At 44.2% G+C, this 22,502-nt stretch overlaps 1 protein-coding gene across 3 annotated transcripts in view; it reads left to right on the top strand.

Annotated features, from left to right (window-relative positions):
• Positions 1–908: 908 nt before the first annotated feature.
• The window catches only part of FKBP2 (FKBP prolyl isomerase 2), a 132,492-nt gene continuing 110,898 nt past the window's right edge, over positions 909–22,502 (top strand). The window contains exons 1-2 of one of the 3 annotated variants that reach the window (XM_056527182.1): positions 909–1,045; positions 3,814–4,019. In XM_056527182.1, the coding sequence (XP_056383157.1) occupies positions 3,852–4,019 (168 nt within the window). In that variant the 5' untranslated portion in view covers positions 909–1,045; positions 3,814–3,851. Of the gene's footprint in view, positions 1,046–2,417; positions 2,657–2,705; positions 3,398–3,813; positions 4,020–22,502 lie in introns of those variants that run through there. The other 2 variants (XM_056527181.1, XM_056527183.1) reach the window with 2 other exon arrangements.

The following is a 22,502-nucleotide window of genomic DNA, read 5'->3' as shown; positions in this document are numbered from 1 at the left end:
TTGAAACAATCTTATTTTATCCACAATTTTGAAAGGGTGCCAATAATTTTGTCCAGACCATTTTTGGAGTTTAGTGTGACATTGGCCCTCATTTACTATTCTAAACCCGACTTCTTTTGTCGGGTTTTTTTGTCGCATCTTTGTCTGCGCCATGTCGCAGACATGGTGCGCCAGTCTGCGACACGATGTGACATTTTTTCCCGACGGACCCGATGTGGATTCTCCCAAACCCGAAAAAGGGGCGTAACCCGACATTTCTGAGCTTTCCCACGTATTTATAAAGGTTTCCAACCCGAATTTGTTGAATTGTTGTGGATTTTTTCCCGACAGCTCAGAGGAGTTGGAAACCAAAATCAACAAAACGCACGTGCAACAAACAAGATGCGACATAATAATAAATACCAGGGGAAAAAAGCAGTCGGGTAAGAAAGCAAGATAAACTTACAACCCGATTTTCTAAGTAAATGAGGGCCATTATGTCCAATTTGCTTTTTTTCCCTCCCTTTTTTGGTTTAGTTTAAAGGCAAAAAACAAGGAATAAACAAGTGCATAGTAACATGTGTTACTGCAATCCTTTTCTGTGAGAAATACATTTTCTTGAAAAACTTCAGGGGTGCCAACATTTACGACCATGACTGTATCTCTATGCAGAGTTTCTCTCTAGTCTCTAAAGGTTTCCTTTTGTTACTAGGTTTAGCAGTCTAGACACCGGGTTGTACCACTTTCGCAGTATTTTAGGGGCCGCCATTTGTCTCTAAAACAGTATTCCCTCACATTAGTCATATGCGTCAATATTTCTCGTGGTATTAAGTGGACTATTTTTCAGCCTCCCCTTTTCTTTATTTGCACATACAAGCCCGAGCATACCGTTGTGTCCCGACCTGGCCCCTCAGCATTTAACAATGACAGCCCGGTCCAACCAATTAGCGAGCGCTGGTGATGTTTTGTACTCTGTGATTGGACGAGGGTAGAGGTGACGTACACGGATGCGGAAGAGGGGTTAAGTCTGTGTGAAGCTGCGGTGTGCAGACAGATCAGGGGAGAGGTGAGGGCAGTATTACCGGAAAGGGGGATGAGGAGGCCGGGGGAAGAGCGGGGTGCGGGGGCCCGGGGCAGGGAGAGGAGAAGACACCGGGGAGGACCCAAGGTGACCTGGGACGTAATAAGGGGCCCACAGGATCTAATTATGGGGCGTAAAATGGAGGACTGGAGGGGGAGCGGCTTGGAAGGGGTCGAGGAAGTCAACGAGGACACGGAGGTGCAGGAAAGGAGCTCTGTGGAGGAGATTGCGGAACGCAGCAGTTCGCACTATGTGATCGGGTCTCAGCAGGGGGAGAGGGTACTGACCAGAAGCCATACGGATGAGAACAAGTACTGGGGAAGAGGCAGTAGCAAGGGTCTCCCCCAGGAGGTGACAAGTGACAGGTCCCCAAACAATATGGCCCCTGATGACTGTTCATGGCGGGGGGGCAGCCCCAACAGGATCAATGATAGATATCCAGGGCAAGGAGATGCCATCAGTGACCAGCCACCATGTGAGGCCAGTGGAGGGGGCAGAGACACTTCTGATGGAGCCTATAAACAGCAGGAGAGGATGGAGATGCCTGCACCAGAGGGGGTCACTCCTGATGTCCAGATGCTGCAGAAATGGAAGAAAAGCAAGTCCTTCAAGAAGCAAGGCCATGCCAATGGGGCATGCCAAGAGCCAGGGCAGGGGGGTGGGCACCAGAGCATGGATGATAGTAGCTTTCAGGATCTATATAGGGGGGAAAGCTTAGAGGAGGAGGCACTTAAAGACATCGGAGAACAGGGGGATGCTCAAGAAGACTCCCAGTGTGAATTGAGTAGTAGCAGCACAGAGGTGACTGATGTTGGGACATCAGACTTGAGAGACGGGAGACATGAGATTAATAGAAATATAGGAACTGCAATGGTGATTGAGAGGAGAGGGTCCAGAGATGGTCTGGGGGGGAGCAAGGGCTTTAATAAAGAGGGAACTGACAGTACAAGACCTCATGAAGACTGTTCACAATCTAATGCCAGCTATAGGGAGGTATTCAGGAGTCCAGGGAATGGGTGTAGTGGCTCTACAGAGGGGTTTGAGACAGAGCAGGGTGGTTATACTAGCAGGGCCCATTCTACAGGATTGGGTAGGTGTGACAGGGAATGGGATGGTGAAATGGAAGACAAGAATTGTTACCCTGTGAACTACCAGCATGTACAATTTGTGTCACAGAACTGCTCAGTGCCTGCTCAGTGCCCTCAAATGGGGTCATTGGAGAAATCAAGTTTAGAAGGATGTGGGAATGTAGAAGAGATGGGCACATGGTGCTGGTGCCTTCATCTCTATTTAGGGGACTCTGAAAGTACCCCGCATGTGGAAAATGATACGGCAGAGGAGGATCAATCTAGGGAGAGCGGTTACTCGCTGAGTAGTACTCTGCGTGTAGGAGAGCACCTAGATGAAGAAAATGGGGATGGTGGGGTGAACCTGGGGGATATTTCTGAACCTCTCACCAAAAAGGCTGAAAAAATAGGAGACACCCCTGAATTGCAGGAATGGGTCAACTGGTGGCAAGGTTGGGCTGGTTCCTGTCGTACAGCATCTGGGCGAAGAAGGGGAAAGACGCCACAGGCTTGGGGTTGTCGAGGAGAGGTGAGAGGAGAAGCACAGAAACAGCAAGATGTGTGGGTGCTAAGAGAATGGACTAGAAGAGATGGAGGGAAAAGAGGGGAAAATGGGCAGAGGGTTTCAGGTAGTGAGGTGTGGGTACTAAGAGAGCAGGGGGAAGGAAAGCAGGGCTCTGCCTGGCCCTTAGGGAAGGAGGAGGTATGGGTTCCTCGAGAGCCTAGGAAACATAGAAGTGCATATTTAATGGCGGACAACACCAAGTGGACTCCTCGTAACACTAAACCGGGGTTTTCTGATAAGGGTGAACCTTGAACAGATGTATGGGGTAGTATACCTCGTCCTGTGGAGGAGACATCTAAACTGTTGTGTGTGCGTGTTGTGCGTGTCTGTCCTTATGGGGGAGGGTGTTTGGGGAGTCTATTGTCACCTTTTGGGGGGAGTAAGACACTTCTAGGGTGCACTTTGATTCACTGCACTAAGCCGATTTACTGGTGCTGCTTTCCTATTTCTATATATGGTGCTAAAACCAGGTGCTATGAGGTGCTGTATACTGCATGCTGATAATTTTGTTATGGGGCTTGGAGGAACTATTCCTATACAGGGTTCTCACCCCTTTAGAAAGGGGCACGTCGGGTCTCTTTTAGAAGTTCTTTAAATGGGGTCGGGAAGGAATAATTTTTGATAAAATAATATGGTGCTGTTGCCAATTTTGTGGCAAACATGAATTCTACCTGTTAAACTATGTGACCAGAGCCAGCAACAAAGGTAAGTGATATTACCGATATAACATTACTGGCCAAAACTTCTTCTGAGAGCCCCTGCGTGGTGCATCCTCTCATCTGTCTCATGTAAGACAAGACCCCAATAACCTATACTGTTCGTTTACTCTAGTTATTCTCTGCCCTTTCTACCACATTTGAGTACAGTCCTATACAGGTTGTATCACTTTAAAGGATCTGTATGTTTTCAACCGTAGCATATTTTTGTCAGTGTAATAGACTCAGATAAATAATGATCATGGTAAAATTGGTCCTTTATTGATCTTTCCTGTATACATTACATTAGAGTATGAAGATGATCATGTTCCCTTGTCTACATGTGTCCTGTCCACCCATTCTCTGCTGTTGTAGAAGTAAGATCTCTTCTTACTAGCACTTTGCATTTTTATTTAATCTTTACAGAAAACTGTGACTGTTTTGGTGCCCATCCTGCAATCATCATGAATACTCTGTCATTCAACCCTCTATGGTGCCTACTTGTCTTTTCGCTGCTTCCCCTCACTTTTGCTAAAGAGGGAAGTAAGAAATTGCAGATTGGTGTGAAGAAGAGAATGGAAAATTGTCCCATTAAATCTCGGAAAGGGGATACCCTCAACATGCATTACACAGTGAGTACATATAAGCATGCTAGAGAAGTGCTACATGATATGACTACCTGAAACATTATGTTGCTGTGACTGTATAGAATGAAATTCCTGGGCTAATATCAAAGACAGAATCTAATACTTAGTAGTCCTAACTTTTTGAGTACTGAAAAAGATCTCATGTGCTCAAAGTAGAGCGGAAATTCTTTCTGGATTAATAAGATGCTGGAAGCATAAATAAGCCTAGGTGCACACTACATTTAGCTATTACACTCAGTGGAACAGGAATCCACAAGTTCTTGTTCTCAGCGGGAAAAGCATGCCCTGTTCCTCTTAAGGGTTACGGTCAAACATACACGATCTGCTACATATTTTGTGCAGCTGATTTTGCTTCCCATAGCAAAATCAGCTGCACAAAATCTGCAGCAAAAACAAACGTACCCTTAGGGTAGGGTGCATCCACAGCGTATTTAAAGGGGTATTCCAGGCAAAAACTCTTTTTTTTTTTTTATATATCCACTGGCTCCGGAAATTTGAACAGATTTGTAAATTACTTCTATTAACCCCTTAAGGACCCGGGCTTTTTCAGTTTTTTCATTTAAAATTTTTCCTCCTTAACTTTAAAAAATCATAACTCTTTAAAATTTTCACCTAAAATTCTCTATGATGGCTTATTTTTTGCGTCACTAATTTTACTTTGTAATGACATTAGTAATTTTACCCAAAAATCTACGGTGAAACTGGAAAAAAAATCAATGTGCTACAAAATTGATATTTTGTAAGTTTGGGGGCTTCCGTTTTTACGCAGTACATTTTTTTTTGGCAAAAATGATACCTTATCTTTATTATGTAGGTCCATACGGTTAAAATGATTTCCTACTTATATAGGTTTGATTTTGTTTCACTTCAGAAAAAAATCATGAATACATGCAGGAAAATTTATACGTTTTAAAATGGTCATATTCTGACCCCTAAACTTTTTTTTATTTTTCTGTGTTCAGGACGCTATGAAAGCTAATTTTTTGCGCCGTGATCTGAAGTTTTTAGCGGTACCATTTTTGTTCTGATCAGACTTTTTGATCACTTTTTATTCACTTTTTTGTGGTATAAAAAGTGATCAAAAATGCGCTATTTTAGTTACATAGTTACATAGTTAGTATGGTTGAAAAAAGACATGCGTCCATCAAGTTCAACCAGGGAATTGAAGGGAAGGACTATGGAATTTTTTAAAAATGTGCGGTTTAAAAAGTGGTATATTTTTATAATTCGGACATTTCCGCGATACCACATATGTTTATTTTTATTTACACTGTGTTTTTTTTATTCCTGGAAATGCCGGGTGATTCAAACTTTTAATAGGGGAAGGTATAACTGAAAGGGTTAATGATTTTTTCTACACTTTTCTTATGCAATATTATAGCTCCTATAGGGGGCTATAACATTGCATGCACTGATCTTTTACACTGATTGATCCATCTCCATAGGAATGGCTCAATCAGTGTTTTCGGCGGTTGAATGCTCAAGCCTGGATCTCAGGCTTGAAGCATTCAATCGGCGATCGGACTGCAGGAAGGAAGGTAAGAGACCTTCCTCCTGTGCTACAGCTGTTCGGGATGCCGCGATTATACCGTGGCGATCCCGAACAGCTCCCTGAGCTAACCGGCAACATTCACTTTCGTTTTTAGCCGCACGGCTCAGCTTTGAGCTAAAGGGTTAATAGCGCGCGGCACCGCGATCAGTGCCGCGCGCTATTAGAGGCGGGTCCCGGCTTCACTATCACGCCGGGCCCGCCGCGATATGATGCGGGGTCACCATGTGACCCCGCGTTATATCGCAGGACCGGGACCCAGGACGTACCCATACGTCCTGGGTCCTTTAAGAGGTTAAAAAATCTTAATCCGTCCAATAGTTATTAGCTTCTGAAGTTGAGTTGCTGTTTTCTGTCTAACTGCTTTCTGATGACTCATGTCCCGGGAGCTGTCCAGCTCCTATGGGGATATTCTCCCATCCTGCAAGGGATATTCCCCCATCATGCACAGCTCCCGTGACATCATCATTGAGCAGTTAGACAGAAAACTTCAGAAGCTAATAACTATTGGAAGGATTAAGATTTTTTAATAGAAGTAATTTAAAAATCTGTTTAACTTTCCGGAGCCAGTTGATATATAAAAAGTTTTTGCCTGGAATACCCCTTTAAAGCTGCGGATGCACTACTGACTATCCCTAGAGTGTGCTTCCTGGTGTGCCAGTGTTTCCTGCTTTGTCTGCTTCTAGTAGCAATCCGCCAATACAGGCAGACACTGAGCTAGGCTGAGATCGGCTGCAATGTCTGTGAGTCGCATTCGCAGTGTACTCAGACATTGCTGGCGCTCTCGGCCTAGCTCAGGGGGCAGCGTCTGTGAGTACAATGCGCATGTATGCGTGACTCGGATCCCTATGTCTCTACTCGTAGCGTCGGACAAAGCAGGGCACGGCAGGGGGCACACTCTAGGGATAGTCAGTAGCGCATCTGCAGCATCAATTACGCTACAGATGTGCTACGTCTGACCCTACCCTGAGGATGTATTCACACGTCCGGTATCCTGCACATATGATGCGCATGATTTAAAGCTGTGTTTAATCATTTAGTTTACACTGAAATCTGCAGCATAAAATTTTGCGCGTCAACTGTGCACAGGATACTGTAAGTGTGAAAAGACCGTTAAAAATAGTTGAGTGAAGCTGAACTGTATTGGAAGGAAGCAACGATGTCTAACTCTTTTCAACCCCTTATCTCTCCAAGTAAGCTAGAAATTGCTTGATGACATAAGGTGAGATGTTGAATATTTCCCTTTTAAGGCCCCTTTCACACTGCTGTTATGCCCCGTCAAAATACAGCTGGCAAACTCCTTTTTTTTTTCCGTCAGTTTGACGGCCATCATTTTCACGGGTCATAACGGCCAATAATGGATGCCGATGGAACCCATTATAATCAATGGGGTCAGTTGAGCGCCGTTATTTTCGGAAAGAAGAGCCGGCAAAAAATGACGATGCAAGCACGGAAATTCCATAATGTGAACATATCCTTAGATTCTGTTTTGGTTGAGGTTGCTGAAGTTTTGCTGAACTCTGATTCTGACCTGTGATGTGATCTATTGAGACGCAGCTAAGGTGATTGGTCAGAGCCAGGTCCGGACTGGCCTACTTCGATACTGGGAAAATTCCCGGCAGGCGGTCCACCTTGTGGGCTTGCAGGATAGCCATCCTGCCACCCACACACAAATGTTTGACCCGTGAGGGCTTAACAGTATTTGTTAGAGCCAGGAGGATCGCATTGTGTGCTGTACTGTGACTGCTGTGCTCCTATCCTATATTCCATGGCCCAAAATTCCGTAATTCTGCTGTAACCTCGCCCCCTAACCTCAGCCATCCATCTGCTGCTCTGCTCTGCTCTGGAGGTGTTCAAATGAAGAGCTTCACCATCTTTTCCTAGGATCCTGGCACCCACAAGGTTCCCTCCAGGCTGGTAAAACACTTACTGTGCTGTGGAGCAGTGTTTCCCAACCAGAGAGCCTCCAGCTGTTTACAAAACAACTAACTTCCAGCATGCCCGGACAGCCTTTGCTTCTGTTCCTCCCCTCAGTTCTCCGAACCATTTATTGGCTCCGTCTTTATGCAAAATCGTCTGGGGCACATTGCCTCTGCCTCCCCGGTCTGTACTGCATCTTGGACTGTATAATTTATGGTTTACAAAACAGTATGTAGGTAGATTTTGCAAAACTATAACTTCCAGCATGCCCAGACAGCCAAAGCCTTTCTAAGCATGCTGCGAGTTGTAGTTTTGCAAAAGCTTACAACACAATGTTTGGAAAAAACCTATAGATATATGTACAACTCGCTGCCTGCTCGGACAAGCTTTGGCTGTCTAAGCATGCTGGGAGTTGTAGTTTTGCAAAATCTTGTTACATACTGTACACAGTCCAAGATGCAGTACAGAGCGGGGAGGCGGAGGCAATGTCTCCACGCAAAATAATCTGGGGCGCAGAGTTAAGAAATGGTTCGGAGAGCTTGGGGGAAGAGCAGACTCTAAATAATCCCTCCCTCCGCTTGCAGTCTGGAATTTTTATTATTTTTTATTTTTTCAGAGTGCTCCTTTAATAATTTACATATATGAAATTCAGCACACAGTATTCATACAGGACATTCCTAGCCCTGGGGGTCATTTTAGCCCCTATGCTTGTCACCCCAGTGATAGGACGTCTTACTGATGTGATAATCAGCCCCTATAGAGGTCATAAAAATATGGGATAAAATGAACCACAGGACCGATTAATCTAAGTAAACCTGTGGCTGTGATGGGGGCACCCCTTACCTCTCTTCCTACCTAACCCCACCTAATTATTTAAGGGGCAAAATGAAAAAAGTAAACAAATTGTAAATTTGAGTCTCTACTCATTGCACTTTTCAGTAAAATGATATCTTTATTCTGTAGGTCCATACGATTACCCAATTTATGTAGGTTTTGTTTTATTTTATGACTTTAAAAACTAACTTTTGTCCAAAAATTAGTATGCTTAAAATTGTCCCCTTCTGACTCTCTTTCATATACAGGGCTGTATAAGGGTATTTTTTCACCATATGATCTGTAGTTTTTATCAGTGCCATTTTTGTTTTCATGGGACTTTTTTTGATATATAAAAAAAAAAAAAATTTCTGGTACAGTATATGGTCATCAATCCTGGACCATGGACCGTGCGGTTATATTAATGTTATACTTTAATAGTTTACACTTTTTTTATTAAACCCCCTTAAGGACGCAGCCCATTTTCACCTTAGCATGTTGGGGACGGAGGGCGTATGGATACGCCCTCGCGTCCTGTCACTTAACCCCTTAACGACAATGGACGTAAATGTATGTCATGGGGACATGGTACTTAATGCATGAGGTACATTTACGTGCCGCCATGATCGCGAGCACCAGAGCGGTGCTCTCTTCATACGTGGCAGGTCTCGGCTGCTATAAGCAGCCAGGGACCTGCCGGTAATGGTGGACGTCCGCAATCGCGCGAATGTCCGCCATTAACCCCCCTCAAATGCCGTGTTCAATACAGATCACAGCATCTGCGGCAGGACGGTACTTTGAATGGATGATCTGATCGCCCGCAGCGCTGCCGTGGGGATCCGATCATCCAGCATGGCGGCTGGAGGTCCCCTCACCTTGCTCCAGCTGTCTCCCTGGGTCTTCTGCTCTGGTCTGAGATCGAACAGACCAGAGCAGAAGATCACCGATAATACTGATCAGTGCTATGTCCTATACATAGCACTGAACAGTATTATCAATCAACTAATTGGGGACATAAGTGTAAAAAATTAAATAAATAAAAAATAAATAAATAAATATATATATATATATACACAAACTTTAACTGTGAAAAATCCCCTCCCCCTATAAAAAAATAAAATGCCTGTTTTGCCCATTTTATCCCTCAAAAAGCGTAAAAAAAATTAATACACATATTTGGTATCGCCGCGTGCGTAAAAGTCTGAACTATTAAAATATATTGTTAATTATCCCGTACGGTGAACGGCGTAAACAAGTCAAAAATTGCTGCTTTTTTTTTTTGTAACATTTTATTGCAAAAAAATCTTATAAAAAGTAAAACCTAAGTATATGTGGTACTGATAAAAACTACAGATCATGGCACAAAAAAAGAGCCCTCATAATGCCCCATATATGGAAAAAATTAGAAAGTTATAGGTGGTCAAAATAGGGCAATTTCAAACATACTAACTTTGTTAAAATGGTTTGAGATTTTTTTTAAAGCGGTAGAATTATAGAAAAGCATATAACATGGGTATCATTTTAATCATACTGACCCACAGAATAAAGAAAACATGTCATTTTTACCAGAATATGTATAGCATGAAAACAAAACCTTCCAAAATTTGCTAAATTGCGGTTTTCTTTTCAATTTTCCCACATAAATAATTTGTTTGGTTGCGCCGTACATTTTATTGTAAAATAAGTGATGTAATTACAAAAATACAATTGGTGACGCAAAAAACAAGCCCTCATATGAGTCTGTGGATGGAAATATAAGAGAGAGTTATGATTTTTAGAAGACGAGAAGGAAAAAACAAAAATGCAAAAATAAAATTGGTCTGGTCCTTAACCCCTTGGGGACGGAGCCCATTATGACCCTAAGGACGGGAGCATTTTTTGCAAATCTGACCACTGTCACTTTAAGCATTAATAACTCTGGAATGCTTTTACTTATAAATTTGATTCCGAGATTGTTTTTTCGTGACATATTCTAATTTATGTTAGTGGTAAATTTTCGGCGATACTTGCATCCTTTCTAGGTGAAAAATGCTAAAATTTCATGAAAAATTTGAAAATTTAGCATTTTTCTAACTTTGAAGCTCTCTACTTATAAGGAATATGGATATTCAAAATAAATTATATATTGATTCACATATACAATATGTCTACTTTATGTTTGCATCATAAAATTGATGAGTTTTTACTTTTGGAAGACACCAGAGGGCTTCAAAGTTCAGCAGCAATTTTCCAATTTTTCGCAAAATTTTCTAAATCGGAATTTTTCAGGGACCAGTTCAGGTTTGAAGTGGATTTGAAGGGTCTTCTGGTTAGAAATACCCGATAAATGACCCCATTATAAAAACTGCACCCCCCAAAGTATTCAAAATGACATTCAGTAAGTGTGTTAACCCTTTAGGTGTTTCACAGGAATAGCAGCAAAGCGAAGGAGAAAATTCAAAATCTTCATTTTTTACACTGGCATGTTCTTGTAGACCCAGTTTTTGAATTTTTACAAGGGGTAAAAGGAAAAAAATCCTCTCAAAATTTGTAACCCAATTTCTCTCGAGTAAGAAAATACCTCATATGTGTATGTCAAGTGTTCGGCGGGCGCAGTAGAGGGCTCAGAAGCGAAGGAGCAACAATGGGATTTAGGAGAGTGAGTTTTTCTGAAATGGTTTTTGGGGGGCATGTCCCATTTAGGAAGCCCCTATGGTGCCAGGACAGCAAAAAAAAAACACATCGCACACTATTATGGAAACGACACCCCTCAAGGAACGTAACAAGGGGTACGGTGAGCCTTAACACCACACAGTTGTTTGACAACTTTTTGTTAAAGTCGGATGTGTAAATGAAAAAAAAATATTTTTCCACTAAAATGCTGGTTTTTCCCCAAATTTTACTTTTTTACAATGGTAATAGGAGAAAATGCCCCCCAAAATTTGTAACCCCATTTCTTCTGAGTATGGAAAATACCCCATATGTGGACGTCAAGTGCACTGCGAGCGAACTACAACGCTCAGATGAGAAGGAGCGCCATTGAGCTTTTAGAGAGATAATTTGTTTGGAATGGAAGTCGGGGGCCATGTGCATTTACAAAGCCCCCCGTGGTGCCAGAACAGTGGACCCCCCCACATGTGACCCCATTTTGGAAACTACACCCCTCACGGAATGTAATAAGGGGTGCAGTGAGCATTTACACCCCACTGGCGTTTGACTGATCTTTGAAACAGTGGGCTGTGCAAACAAAAAATAAAATTTTTCATTTTCACGTACCACTGTTCCAAAAATCTGTCAGACCCCTGTGGGGCGTAAATGCTCACTGTACCCCTTATTACATTCCGTGAGGGGTGTAGTTTCCAAAATGGGGTCACATGTGGGTATTTATTATTTTGCATTTATGTCAGAACCGCTGTAAAATCAGCCACCCCTGTGCAAATCACCAATTTCGGCCTCAAATGTACATGGTGCGCTCTCACTCCTGAGCCTTGTTGTGCACCCGCAGAGCATTTTACGCCCACATATGGGGTATTTCCGTACTCAGGAGAAATTGCGTGACAAATTTTGGGGGTCTTTTTTTTCCTTTTACCTCTTGTGAAAATAAAAAGTAAAGGGCAACACCAGCATGTTAGTGTAAAAAATTTTTTTTTTTTACACTAACAGGCTGGTGTAGACCCCAACTTTTCCTTTTCATAAGGGGTAACAGGAGAAAAAGCCCCCCAAAATTTGTAGTGCAATTTCTCCCGAGTACGGAAATACCCCATATGTGGCCCTAAACTGTTTCCTTGAAATACGACAGGGCTCCGAAGTGAGAGAGCACCATGCGCATTTGAGGACTAAATTAGGGATTGCATAGGGGTGGACATAGGGTTATTCTACGCCAGTGATTCCCAAACGGGGTGCCTCCAGCTGTTGCTAAACTCCCAGCATGCCTGGACAATCAGTGGCTGTCCGGAAATGCTGGGAGTTGTTGTTTTGCAACAGCTGGAGGCTCCGTTTTGGAAACACTGCTGTACAATACGTTTTTCATTTTTATTGGGGGGGGACAGTGTAAGGGGGTGTATATGTTGTGTTTTACTCTTTATTAGGTGTTAGTGTAGTGTAGTGTTTTTAGGGTACATTCACACTGGCGGGTTACGGTGAGTTTCCCGCTAGGAATTTGTGCCGCAGCTCATACTTGAAGCAGGAAACTTGCTGTAAACCCGCCCGTGTGAATGTACCCTGCAAACCTCCAGCTGTTTCAAAACTACAACTCCCAGCATGCATGGTCTGTCAGTACATGCTGGGAGTTGTAGTTTTGCAACAGCTGGAGGCACACTGGTTGGAAAACCTTCAGTTAGGTTCTGTTACCTAACTCAGTATTTTCCAACCAGTGAGCCTCCAGCTGTTGCAAAACTACAACTCCCAGCATGCACGGTCTGTCAGTACATGCTGGGAGTTGTAGTTTTGAAACAGCTGGAGGCGCACTGGTTGGAAAATACTGAGTTGGGTTCTGTTACCTAACTCAGTATTTTCCAACCAGTGTGCCTCCAGCTGTTGCAAAACTACAATTCCCAGCATGTCTGATCACAGAAGGGCATGCTGGGAGATGTAGTTATGCAACAGCTGGAGGTACACAACTACAACTCCCAGCATGCCGAGACAGCTGTTTGCTGTGTGGGCATGCTGGAATTTGTAGTTTTGCAACATCTGGAGTGCTACAATTTAGAGACCACTGAACAGTGATCTCCAAACTGTGGACCTCCAGATGTTGCAAAACTACAACTCCCAGCATGCCCAGACAGCAAACAGCCTGTGTGGGCATGCTAGGAGTTGTAGTTTTGCAAGATCTAGAGGGCAGTATAGAGATCACTGTGCAGTGGTCTCTAAACTGCAGACCTCCAGCTGTTGCAAAACTACAAATTCCAGCATGCCCACACAGCAAACAGCTGTCTGGGCATGCTGGGAGTTGTAGTTTTGCAACATCTGGAGGGTTACAGTCTAGAGACCACTATAGTGGTCTCAGACTGTAGCCCTCTAGATGTTGCTATGCAACTACTCACCGGCTTCCGTCGCATCCGGGAGCCGTCCTCTTCTGCCGCACGCCGCCGCAGATCTCCGTCGCCGCCGCCGATCCTCGTCGCTCCGCTGCCTCCGGAGGGGTAAGTGGACTCCGGTGGGAGGGCAGAACGGGGAAAACGAAAGTAAACCCCTCCGCCCCGTATCTGCTATTGGTGGTCGCGTCTAGACCACCAATAGCAGAGATAGGAGGGGTGGCAACTCTGCCACCTCACTCCTATCGCTTTAGGGGGATCGTGGGTGTCTTAGACACCCGCGATCCCCCTTCTATTCCGGGTCACCATAGACCCGTAATGACCCGGAATCGGCGCAAATCGCAAGTGTGAATTCACTTGCGATTTGCGCCGATCGCCGACATGGGGGGGTCTAATGACCCCCCTGGGCATTTGTACGGGGTGCCTGCTGATAGATATCAGCAGTCACCCCGGCCCGGTCCCCGCCCGGCGTGCGGCGGGGGCCGAAATTCCCACGGGCGTATGGATACGCCCTTCGTCCTTAAGTACCAGGACGCAAGGGCGTATGCATACGCCCTTCGTCCCCAACAGGTTAAAGGAGTAGTCCAGTGGTGAACAACTTGTCCCCTATAATAAGGATAGGGGATAAGTTTGAGATCGCGGGGGGTCCGACTGCTGGGGCCCCCTGCGATCTCCTGTACGGAACCGCGACAGTCCGCGGGAAGGCGGCGTGTCGACCTCCGCACAAAGCGGTGGCCGACACTCCCCCTCAATACAACTCTACGGCAGAGCCGAAGCGCTGCCTTCGGCAATTTCCGGCTCAGCCATAGAGATGTTTTTAGAGGGCGTGTCGGCCGCCGCTTCGTGCGGAGGTCGACATCTGCTATCTGGCTGGAGAGCCTGGCCCCCGTATAGAGAGATTGCAGGGGGCCCCCAGTGGTCGGACCCCCCCGCGATCTCAAACTTATCCCCTATCCTTAGGATAGGGGATAAGCTTTTCACCACTGGACTACCCCCTTTAAGGCCAAAATGGGCCTGGTCCTTCAGGGGTTAAAGGGGTTATCCAGATTTTTATATATATCAACTGGCTCTAGAAAGTTAAACAGATTTGTAAATTACTTCTATAAAAAAAAATCTTAATCCTTTCAGTACTTATGAACTGATGAAGTTGAGTTGCTCTTTTCTGTCTAAGTGCTCTCTGATGACACGTGTCTTGGGAACCGCCCATTTTAGAAGCAAATCCCCATAGCAAACCTCTTATACTCTGTGCAGTTCCCGAGACAAGCAGAGATGTCAGCAGAGAGCACTGTTGCCAGACAGAAAAGAACAACTCAACTTCAGTAGCTGATAATTATTAAAAGGATTAAGACTTTTTAACCTCTTCCCGCTAGAGGACGTATGCTTACATCCAATCATCCGACATGTTTGCGCAATTGGACTTATGCATACGTCATAGCGATCTCCGGCACTGCCGCGGGCAGCGCAGGAGATCGGTGACGGGACCCGGAGTCCCGCCAAAGCTGCCGGAGCCGCGATTGCGCCGGTCCCGGCAGCATTAGCCCCATAGATGCCGTGATCAATCCTGATCATGGCATCTATGGTGTTGACAGGGGGAGCGCTCTCCCCCTGTTCTCCAACGGCGGCGCCGCGATACACTCGCGGGTCGCTGTTGGTTGCTATGGCAGCAGGAGGTCAGATCATGACCTCCTGTATGCCTGCTACGGAAGCCTGTGAGATCCAGCCAGAGGCTGGATCGCACAGGCTGTAGTGTGTGCAGCTCATCAGGTTATACTGTGCTGCAGTTCGAATGTATTGCAGCATAGTATAACCTGTAAAAAGTGTAAAAAATAAAAGTTCTTCAACAAAAGTATGAAGTGTATAAAAATAAATAAAAAATGCCCCTTTCCCAATAAAAGCCCTGTATTATCACCAAATAAGATCAAAAACACAAATCATATACATAGTAGGTATTGCCACGTCCATAATGACATGTACTATAAAACTATAATGTAAATTATTCCGCACGATGAATGCCGTAAAAAAAACAAACAAATTTCACCAACTTTGGTACAAATAGCGGAATAAAAGAGTACAAAAGGTAGGTTGTAGCACGTAATTTACAAATCTGTAACTTTCTGGAGCCAGTTGATGTGTGTGTGTATATATAAAAAAAATTATTTCCTGTGCAGAGCGGGGGAGAACCAAGGGGGGGGACCGGACTTAGCGGCATTGGCAGTGGCGGGAGAGACCATCGGACAGCGGAGACATCAGGAGTGCGGCGGAGGAGGCTGCGGTGAAGATCGCCGGTAAGTGATCTTCACCGTGGCCTTCTAAAAGTTGCAAAACTACAACTCCCAGCATGCCCAGACAGCCTTTGGCTGGGAGTTGTAGTTTTGTAACATCTGAAGTGGCACAGTTTGGAGACCACTATACGGTGGTCTCTAAACTGTAGCCCCCCAGATGTTGCAAAACTACACTTCCCAGCATGCCCAGACAGCCAGGGATGTTGGGCAGTGTAGTTCTGCAACATATGAAGGGCCAGATATTGCAGAACTACAACTCCCAGCATGCCTGGACAGTCTGGGCATGCTTGGAGTTGTAGTTTTGCAACATCTGGAGGGCTCCAGTTTGGAGACTACTACTCAGCGGTCTCCAAACTGTTCTTCCCCAGCTGTGGCATAACTGCAACTCCTAGCATGCCCTGACTGGCTGGGCATGCTGGGAATTATAGTTTTGCAACAGCTGTAGGCACACGGGTTTGAATCATTGTGCTAGAGTCTGTTTCCTAACTCAGTGGTTCCCCACTAATGTGCGGTCTGTGTGCATTCTGGGAGTTGTAATTTTGCAACAGCTGAAGGTTCTGGCGTGCGCCCCCCCATTTGAATGTACATTCACACGGGCGGGTCTACAGTGGGTTTCCTTCTGCGGCGGAAAATATGCCGCAGCTCAAACTCCCAGCAGAAAACTCACTTAGAACCCCCGCCCATGTGAATGTACCCTAAAGACACTACACTGCACTACACTACACTGACACAAAATAAAAAGTAAAACACTACATATACCCCTACACAGTTGCCCCCCCCCCGCCCCCCCCCCCCAAAAAAAAAAGTGAAAAACGTCTCATACGGCAGTGTTTCTAATCCCAGCTGTTGCAAATCAAGCTGGGAGTTTTGCAACAGCTGGAGGCACCCTGTTTGGAAATCACTGGCGTAGAATACCCATATGTCCATCCCTATGCAATCCCTAATTTAGTCGTCAAATGCGCATAGCGCACTCTCACTTCGGAGCCCTGTCGTATTTCATGGAAACAGTTTAGTGCCACATATGGGGTATTGTACTGTACTCGGGAGAAATTGCCTAACAAATTTGGGGGGGGGGGGGGGGCTTTTACCCCTTATGAAAAGGAAAAGTTAGGGCTACACCAGCATGTTAGTGTAAAATGTTTTATTTTTTACACTAACATGCTGGTGTTGCCCCATATTTATTCATTTTCACTAGAGGTAAAAGGAGAAAAAGACCCCCAAAATTTGTAACTCTATTCCTCCTGGGTACGGGAATACCCCATATGTAGACGCAAAGTGCTCTGCAGGCGCACAGCATTGCTCAGGATTCAGAGAGTGCCATGTAAATTTGAGGTCTAAATTGATTTGCACAAGGGGTAGTTGAGAGTTACAGCAGTTCTGACATGAATACGCAAAAAAAGCACGCACGCGTGATCCAATTTTGGAAACTACACCCCTCACGGAACGTAACAAAGGGGTATAGTGAGCCTTAACACCCCACAGGCCATTACATTTGGACGTGAAAATAAAAAAAATAAAAAATTTCCCCTGAAATGCTGGTGTTACTCCAGATTTTTCATTTTCACTAGGGTTAATAGGAAAAAGGCCTCCCAAAATGTGTAATCCAATTTCTTATCTGTATGGAAATACCCCATGTGTGGATGTAAAGTGCTCTGCTGGTGAACTACAAGGCTCAGAAGAGAATGAGCGCCATTGGGCTTTTGGAGAGAGAATTAGGCTGAAATTGAAGGCCATATGCATTTTACAAAGCCCCCAAGGTGCCAGAACAGTGGACCCCCCCCCCCCACGTGACCCTATTTTGTAAACTACACCCCTCACGGATTGTAACAAGGAGTGCAGTGAGCATTTACACCCCACAGTTGTCTGACGGATTTTTGGAACAGTGGTCCGTGAAAATGGAAAATGTTGTTTTTCATTTGCTCAGCCCACTGTTCCAAAGATCTGTCAAACGCCAGTGGGGTGTAAATGCTCACTGCATCCCTTATTACATTCCGTGAGGGGTGTAGTTTCCAAAATGGGGTCACGTGGGGGGGGGGGGGGGCAGGCACTGTTCTGGCACCATGGGGGCTTTGTAAAAGCACATAGCACCCGACTTCCATTCCAACCAAATTCTCTCTTCAAAAGCCCAACCGTGCAGGAAAAAATTTTCGGTATTCGGTATGCACCGGTATACCGCCCAGCACTAACATGCCCCCCCCTAAAACCATTTCAGTAAAATTCACTCTCCAAAAGCCAATTGTCGCTCCTTCCCTTCTGAAGCCTCTAGAGCACCCACAGAGCACTTTACATCCACATATTAAGTATTTCCTTACTCGAGAGAAATGGGGTTACACATTTTGGTGGGCATTTTCTCCTATTACTCCTTGTGAAAATGATAAGTTTAGGGTAACCCCAGCATTTTAGTGTTAAAAATCTAAATTTTCATTTTCATGTCCCACTTAAATGAAAGTTCGTCAATCACCTGTGGGGTGTAACGACTCAGTTTACCCCTTGTTACGTTCCTTGAGGGGTGTAGTTTCCAAAATAGTATGCCTTGTGTTTTTTTTTTTTTTTTTTTTTTTTTTTACTGTTCTGACATCATGGGGGCTTCCTAAATGCGATATGCCCCCCAAAAACCATTTCAGCAAAATTTGCTCTACAAAATCCTATTGTCGCTCCTTCCCTTCTGAACCCTCTAGTGCACCCACAGAGCACTTTACATCCACATATGAGGTATTGCCTTACTCGAGAGAAAATGTTAAAAGTTTTGGGGGGCCTTTTACCCCTTGTAAAAATGAAAACAATGGGGCCACAATAACCGGTTAGTGTAAAAAATTGAGATTTAGATTTTTCACCTCTGTTTTGCTGCTATTCCTGTGAAACGCTTAAAGGGTTAACAAACTTTTTGAATGTCATTTTGAATACTTTGAGTGGTGAAGTTTTCATAATGGTGTCCATCATAGGGGATTTGCATCATAAGACCCTCAAATTCACTTCTAAACTCTTCTAACTGGTCCCTGAAAAATTCAAATTTTGAAATTTTCTGGAAAAATTGGAAAATTTCTGCTATACTTTGAAGCCCTCTGTCTTCAAAAAGTAAAAACATGTAAACTTTACGATGCAAACATAAAAGTTAACATATTGTATATGTGAATCAATATGTAATTTGACATGTCCCTTTTCCTTACAAGCATAGAGCTTCAAAGTTAGAAAAATGCAAAATTTTCAAATTTTTCATCAAGAAATGATGCAAGTTGCAACGAAAATTTACCACTAACATAAAGTAGAATATGTCACAAAAAAACCTTCTCGGAATCAGAATGAAAAGTAAAAGCATCCCAGAGTTATTAATGCATAAATTGATAGTGGTCAGATTTGAAAAAAATGGTCCCCTACTTAGGGTAATAATGGGCTCCTTCCCCAAGGGGCTAACCCCTTCCCGCTAGAGGATATATGCATGCGTCCAATCATCCGACACGTTCGCGCAATTGGACATATGCATACGACATAGCGATCTCCGGCACTGCCGCGGGAAGCGCAGGAGGTTGGCGACGGGAACCGGCTGTCAATCACAGCCGGAGTCCCGCCACAGCTGCCGGAGCCGCGATCGCTCCGGTCCCGGCAGCATTAACAGCATGTTCTCCAATGCCGGCGCCACGATACAATCGCGGGTCACTGTTGGTTGCTATGGCAGCAGGAGATCATGACCTCCTGTATGATCATGACCTCCTGTATGCCTGTTAAGGAAGCCTGTGAGATCCAGCCAGAGGCTGGATCGCACAAGCTGTAGTGTCTGCAGCTCATCAGGTTATACTGTGCTGCAGTACAAATGTATTGCAGCATAGTATAACCTGTAAAAAGTGTAAAAAAAAAAAAAAAAAAAAAAAGGAATAAAAAGTTCTTCAATAAAAGTATGAAGTGTAAAAAAAAATAAATAAATAAAAAATGCCCCTTTCCCAATAAAAGCCCTGTGATCACCAAAAAAAGATCAAAAACACAAATCATATACATAATAGGTATTGCCACGTCCGTAATGACGTGTACTATAATGTAAATTATCCCGCACGGTGAACGCCGTAAAAAAAAAAAAAAAAACAGAAAAAAAGCACAAAATTCGCCAATTTTGGTACAAATAGCAGAATACAAAAGGTAGCACGTAGCACTAAAAATGATACCAATAATAAGTACCGCTCATTACGCGAAAAATAAGCCCTTACTCAATGGCGTCGGACAAAAAATAAAAAAGTTACGGCTGTTGGAAAATGAATGGCAGAAAAAGAATTTTGCTCAGAAAAGGAAAAAGAACATAGATAGCTATATAAAATGGGTATCGCCACAATCGTACTGGCTCACAGAATAAATATAACATCACTTTTACCGCACAGTGTACACCATAAAAAAATTTTTTTTAAACGCCAGAAATTTTCCAGTTTTTCACAATATTTTGAAGTTTTTAGAAAAAATGCTTTGTGTCAACAAAAATGCACCAGTTTTATAAAGTACAATATGTCCCGAAAAAAACTGGTACCAAAAAAATTTAACAGATTTCTAAATGACTTCTATTAAAAAAAAAATTCTCCCTTCCAGTACTTTTTAGCAGCTGTATGCTATAGAGGAAATTCTTTTTTATTTTATGTCTTGTCCACCGTGCTCTCTGCTGACACCTCTGTCTGTGTCAGGAACTGTCCAAAGCAGCATAGGTTTGCAATAAGGATTTTCTCCCTGCTCTGGACAGTTCCTGATACGGGCATCAGGTGTCAGCAGAGAGCACTGTGGACAAGATTAAAAAAGAAAAGAATTTCCTCTATATAGCATACAGCTGCTAAAAAGTACTGGAAGGGTAAATGTTTTTAAGTTTCTGGCACCAGTTGATGTTTTATACCGGAGTACCCCTTTAAGGACTGAGCCCTTTTTTTGCACATCTGACCACTGTCACTTTATGCATTAATAACTCTGGGATGCTTTTTACCTTTTCATTCTGATTCTGAGATTAGTTTTTTTGTGACATATTCTACTTTGTTAGTGGTAAATTTTCATCGATGCTTGCATCATTTCTTGGTGAAAAATTCCCAAATTTCATGAAAATTTAGCCATTTTCTAACTTTGAAACTCTCTGCTTGTGAGGAAAATAGACATGCCAATTTATATATTGATTCATATATATGTGTCTACTTTATGTTGGCATCATGAAGTTGACATGTTTTTACTTTTTGAAGACGTCAGAGGGCTTCAAAGTTTAACATCAATTTTCCAATTTTTCCCTAAAATTTCAAAATCTGAATTTTTCAGGAACCATTTCGGTTTTGAAGTGAATTTGAGGGTCTTTATGTTAGAAATACCCTATAATGGACACCAATATGAAAACTGCACATCTAAAAGAAAAGTGGAGGGGAAAATTCTATATCGTAATATTTTTTACACTAACATGTTCTTGTAGACCCATTTTTTTTTTTTCATGTTTACAAGGGGAAAAAAGAGAAAAAACAAAACAAAATTTGTAACCTAATTTCTCTCGAGTAAGGAGAAACCTCATATGTAGATGTAAAGTGCACTAGAGGGCTCAGAAGGGAAGGAGCGACAATGGTCTTTTGGAGAGCGAATTTTGCTGAAATGGTTTTTGGGGGGGGGGTATGTCACATTGAGGAAGATGGGTGATCTGGTGCCAGAACAGCAAAAAAAAATCACACTATTTGGGAAATGACGCACCTCAAGGGGTATAGTGACCCTTAACACTCTACAGGTGTGAAAATTTTAAATTGGATTTCTCGGTCGTCTCTATTGGGGGACACGGAGACCGTGGGTATATGTTGCCGCCACTAGGCATACAAAAAGAAAGAAGGACCCTCCTGGCATGATATACCCCGCCTACTTTGAGCTAATCAGTTTTAGCTTAATGTCAGTAGGAGGCCGACACAGGTCTGGAGTTCTCCAGACCTTGTCTCCTTTTTTATTTTATAGCTAGAGCCTGTCTGTAGGTTCTTTTTTCTCCTTTTTTTTTTTTTTTTTTTTTTTTTTTGGTGGGGGTTCAGGAGCACGGCACTACCTGTTAACCCATATGCGGCTAAGGGGCATGGGCATAGAGTATGCACCTTTTGACCCCTTCCCGCCAACGGCCAGCTCCTGGGGTTGTACCTTCCCTGCTCGTCCCGTGTCTCAGCCTGACACGATGCAGGTGACCATAGCTGGCTGAAGACATCTTAGGTGAGTATGGTGGATTAGGGTGAGTATGTCCCCCCCCCCCCCCCCTTTCCTCTACAGCACCTCTTCATCTACCTCTTGGGGTTCCTTATTACCTGGGGCCCCAGGGGAATTTTCCTGATGGTGATAGCTACCTTTTTATTCTAGGGGTTAGGGGTTTTCAACCTTCTCCCTCTATGCACATGTCGGGTGATAGCAGGGCAACCTCCCCCCACCGCCAGCACTGCTTACTAGAATCTTCAGCGCTCCAGCGCCTGCCCGCAGCCTCTGTCAGCTCCCCTGCGGCGCACGGCCGGCGCTCTTTATTACTTTAGTTTCTGCCCTCTTCTGGGGCATGTACGCGCTTCATGGTGCTTGTTAATTGAGGCTGTGGCCTTCGCCGGGACTTTGCTCTGCCCACTTCCCTTATTACAAGCATGCTGGCGGGGGCCCCGCTCTACTCTCTTCTGCGACCAATGATTTCTTTGGGGAGTCAACTTTTGGGTGCCTCCCACTTTGGCTCCAATAGTACGCCATTCTGGTACTGGGACCGTCCTGATCTTGGGTCAGTGCAGCCGGCACCTCCCCCTTCTCTCTGCCTGCCTGCAGACTCAGCTGCTACCTGCCTCTTCAGCTCCTGCCGGGACACAGCCAAAGCCGGCTTTACAGCTTCAGTCAAGGATCACAGCTCAGCTCCAGCCTGCTTTCTGCTCCAACCAAGGGACACAGGACCTGG

This window comes from Hyla sarda, chromosome 6 (assembly GCF_029499605.1).
Source record: "Hyla sarda isolate aHylSar1 chromosome 6, aHylSar1.hap1, whole genome shotgun sequence".
In the NCBI taxonomy this organism is placed as follows: domain Eukaryota; kingdom Metazoa; phylum Chordata; class Amphibia; order Anura; family Hylidae; genus Hyla; species Hyla sarda.
This window is presented reverse-complemented; position numbering and strand designations above follow the sequence as displayed.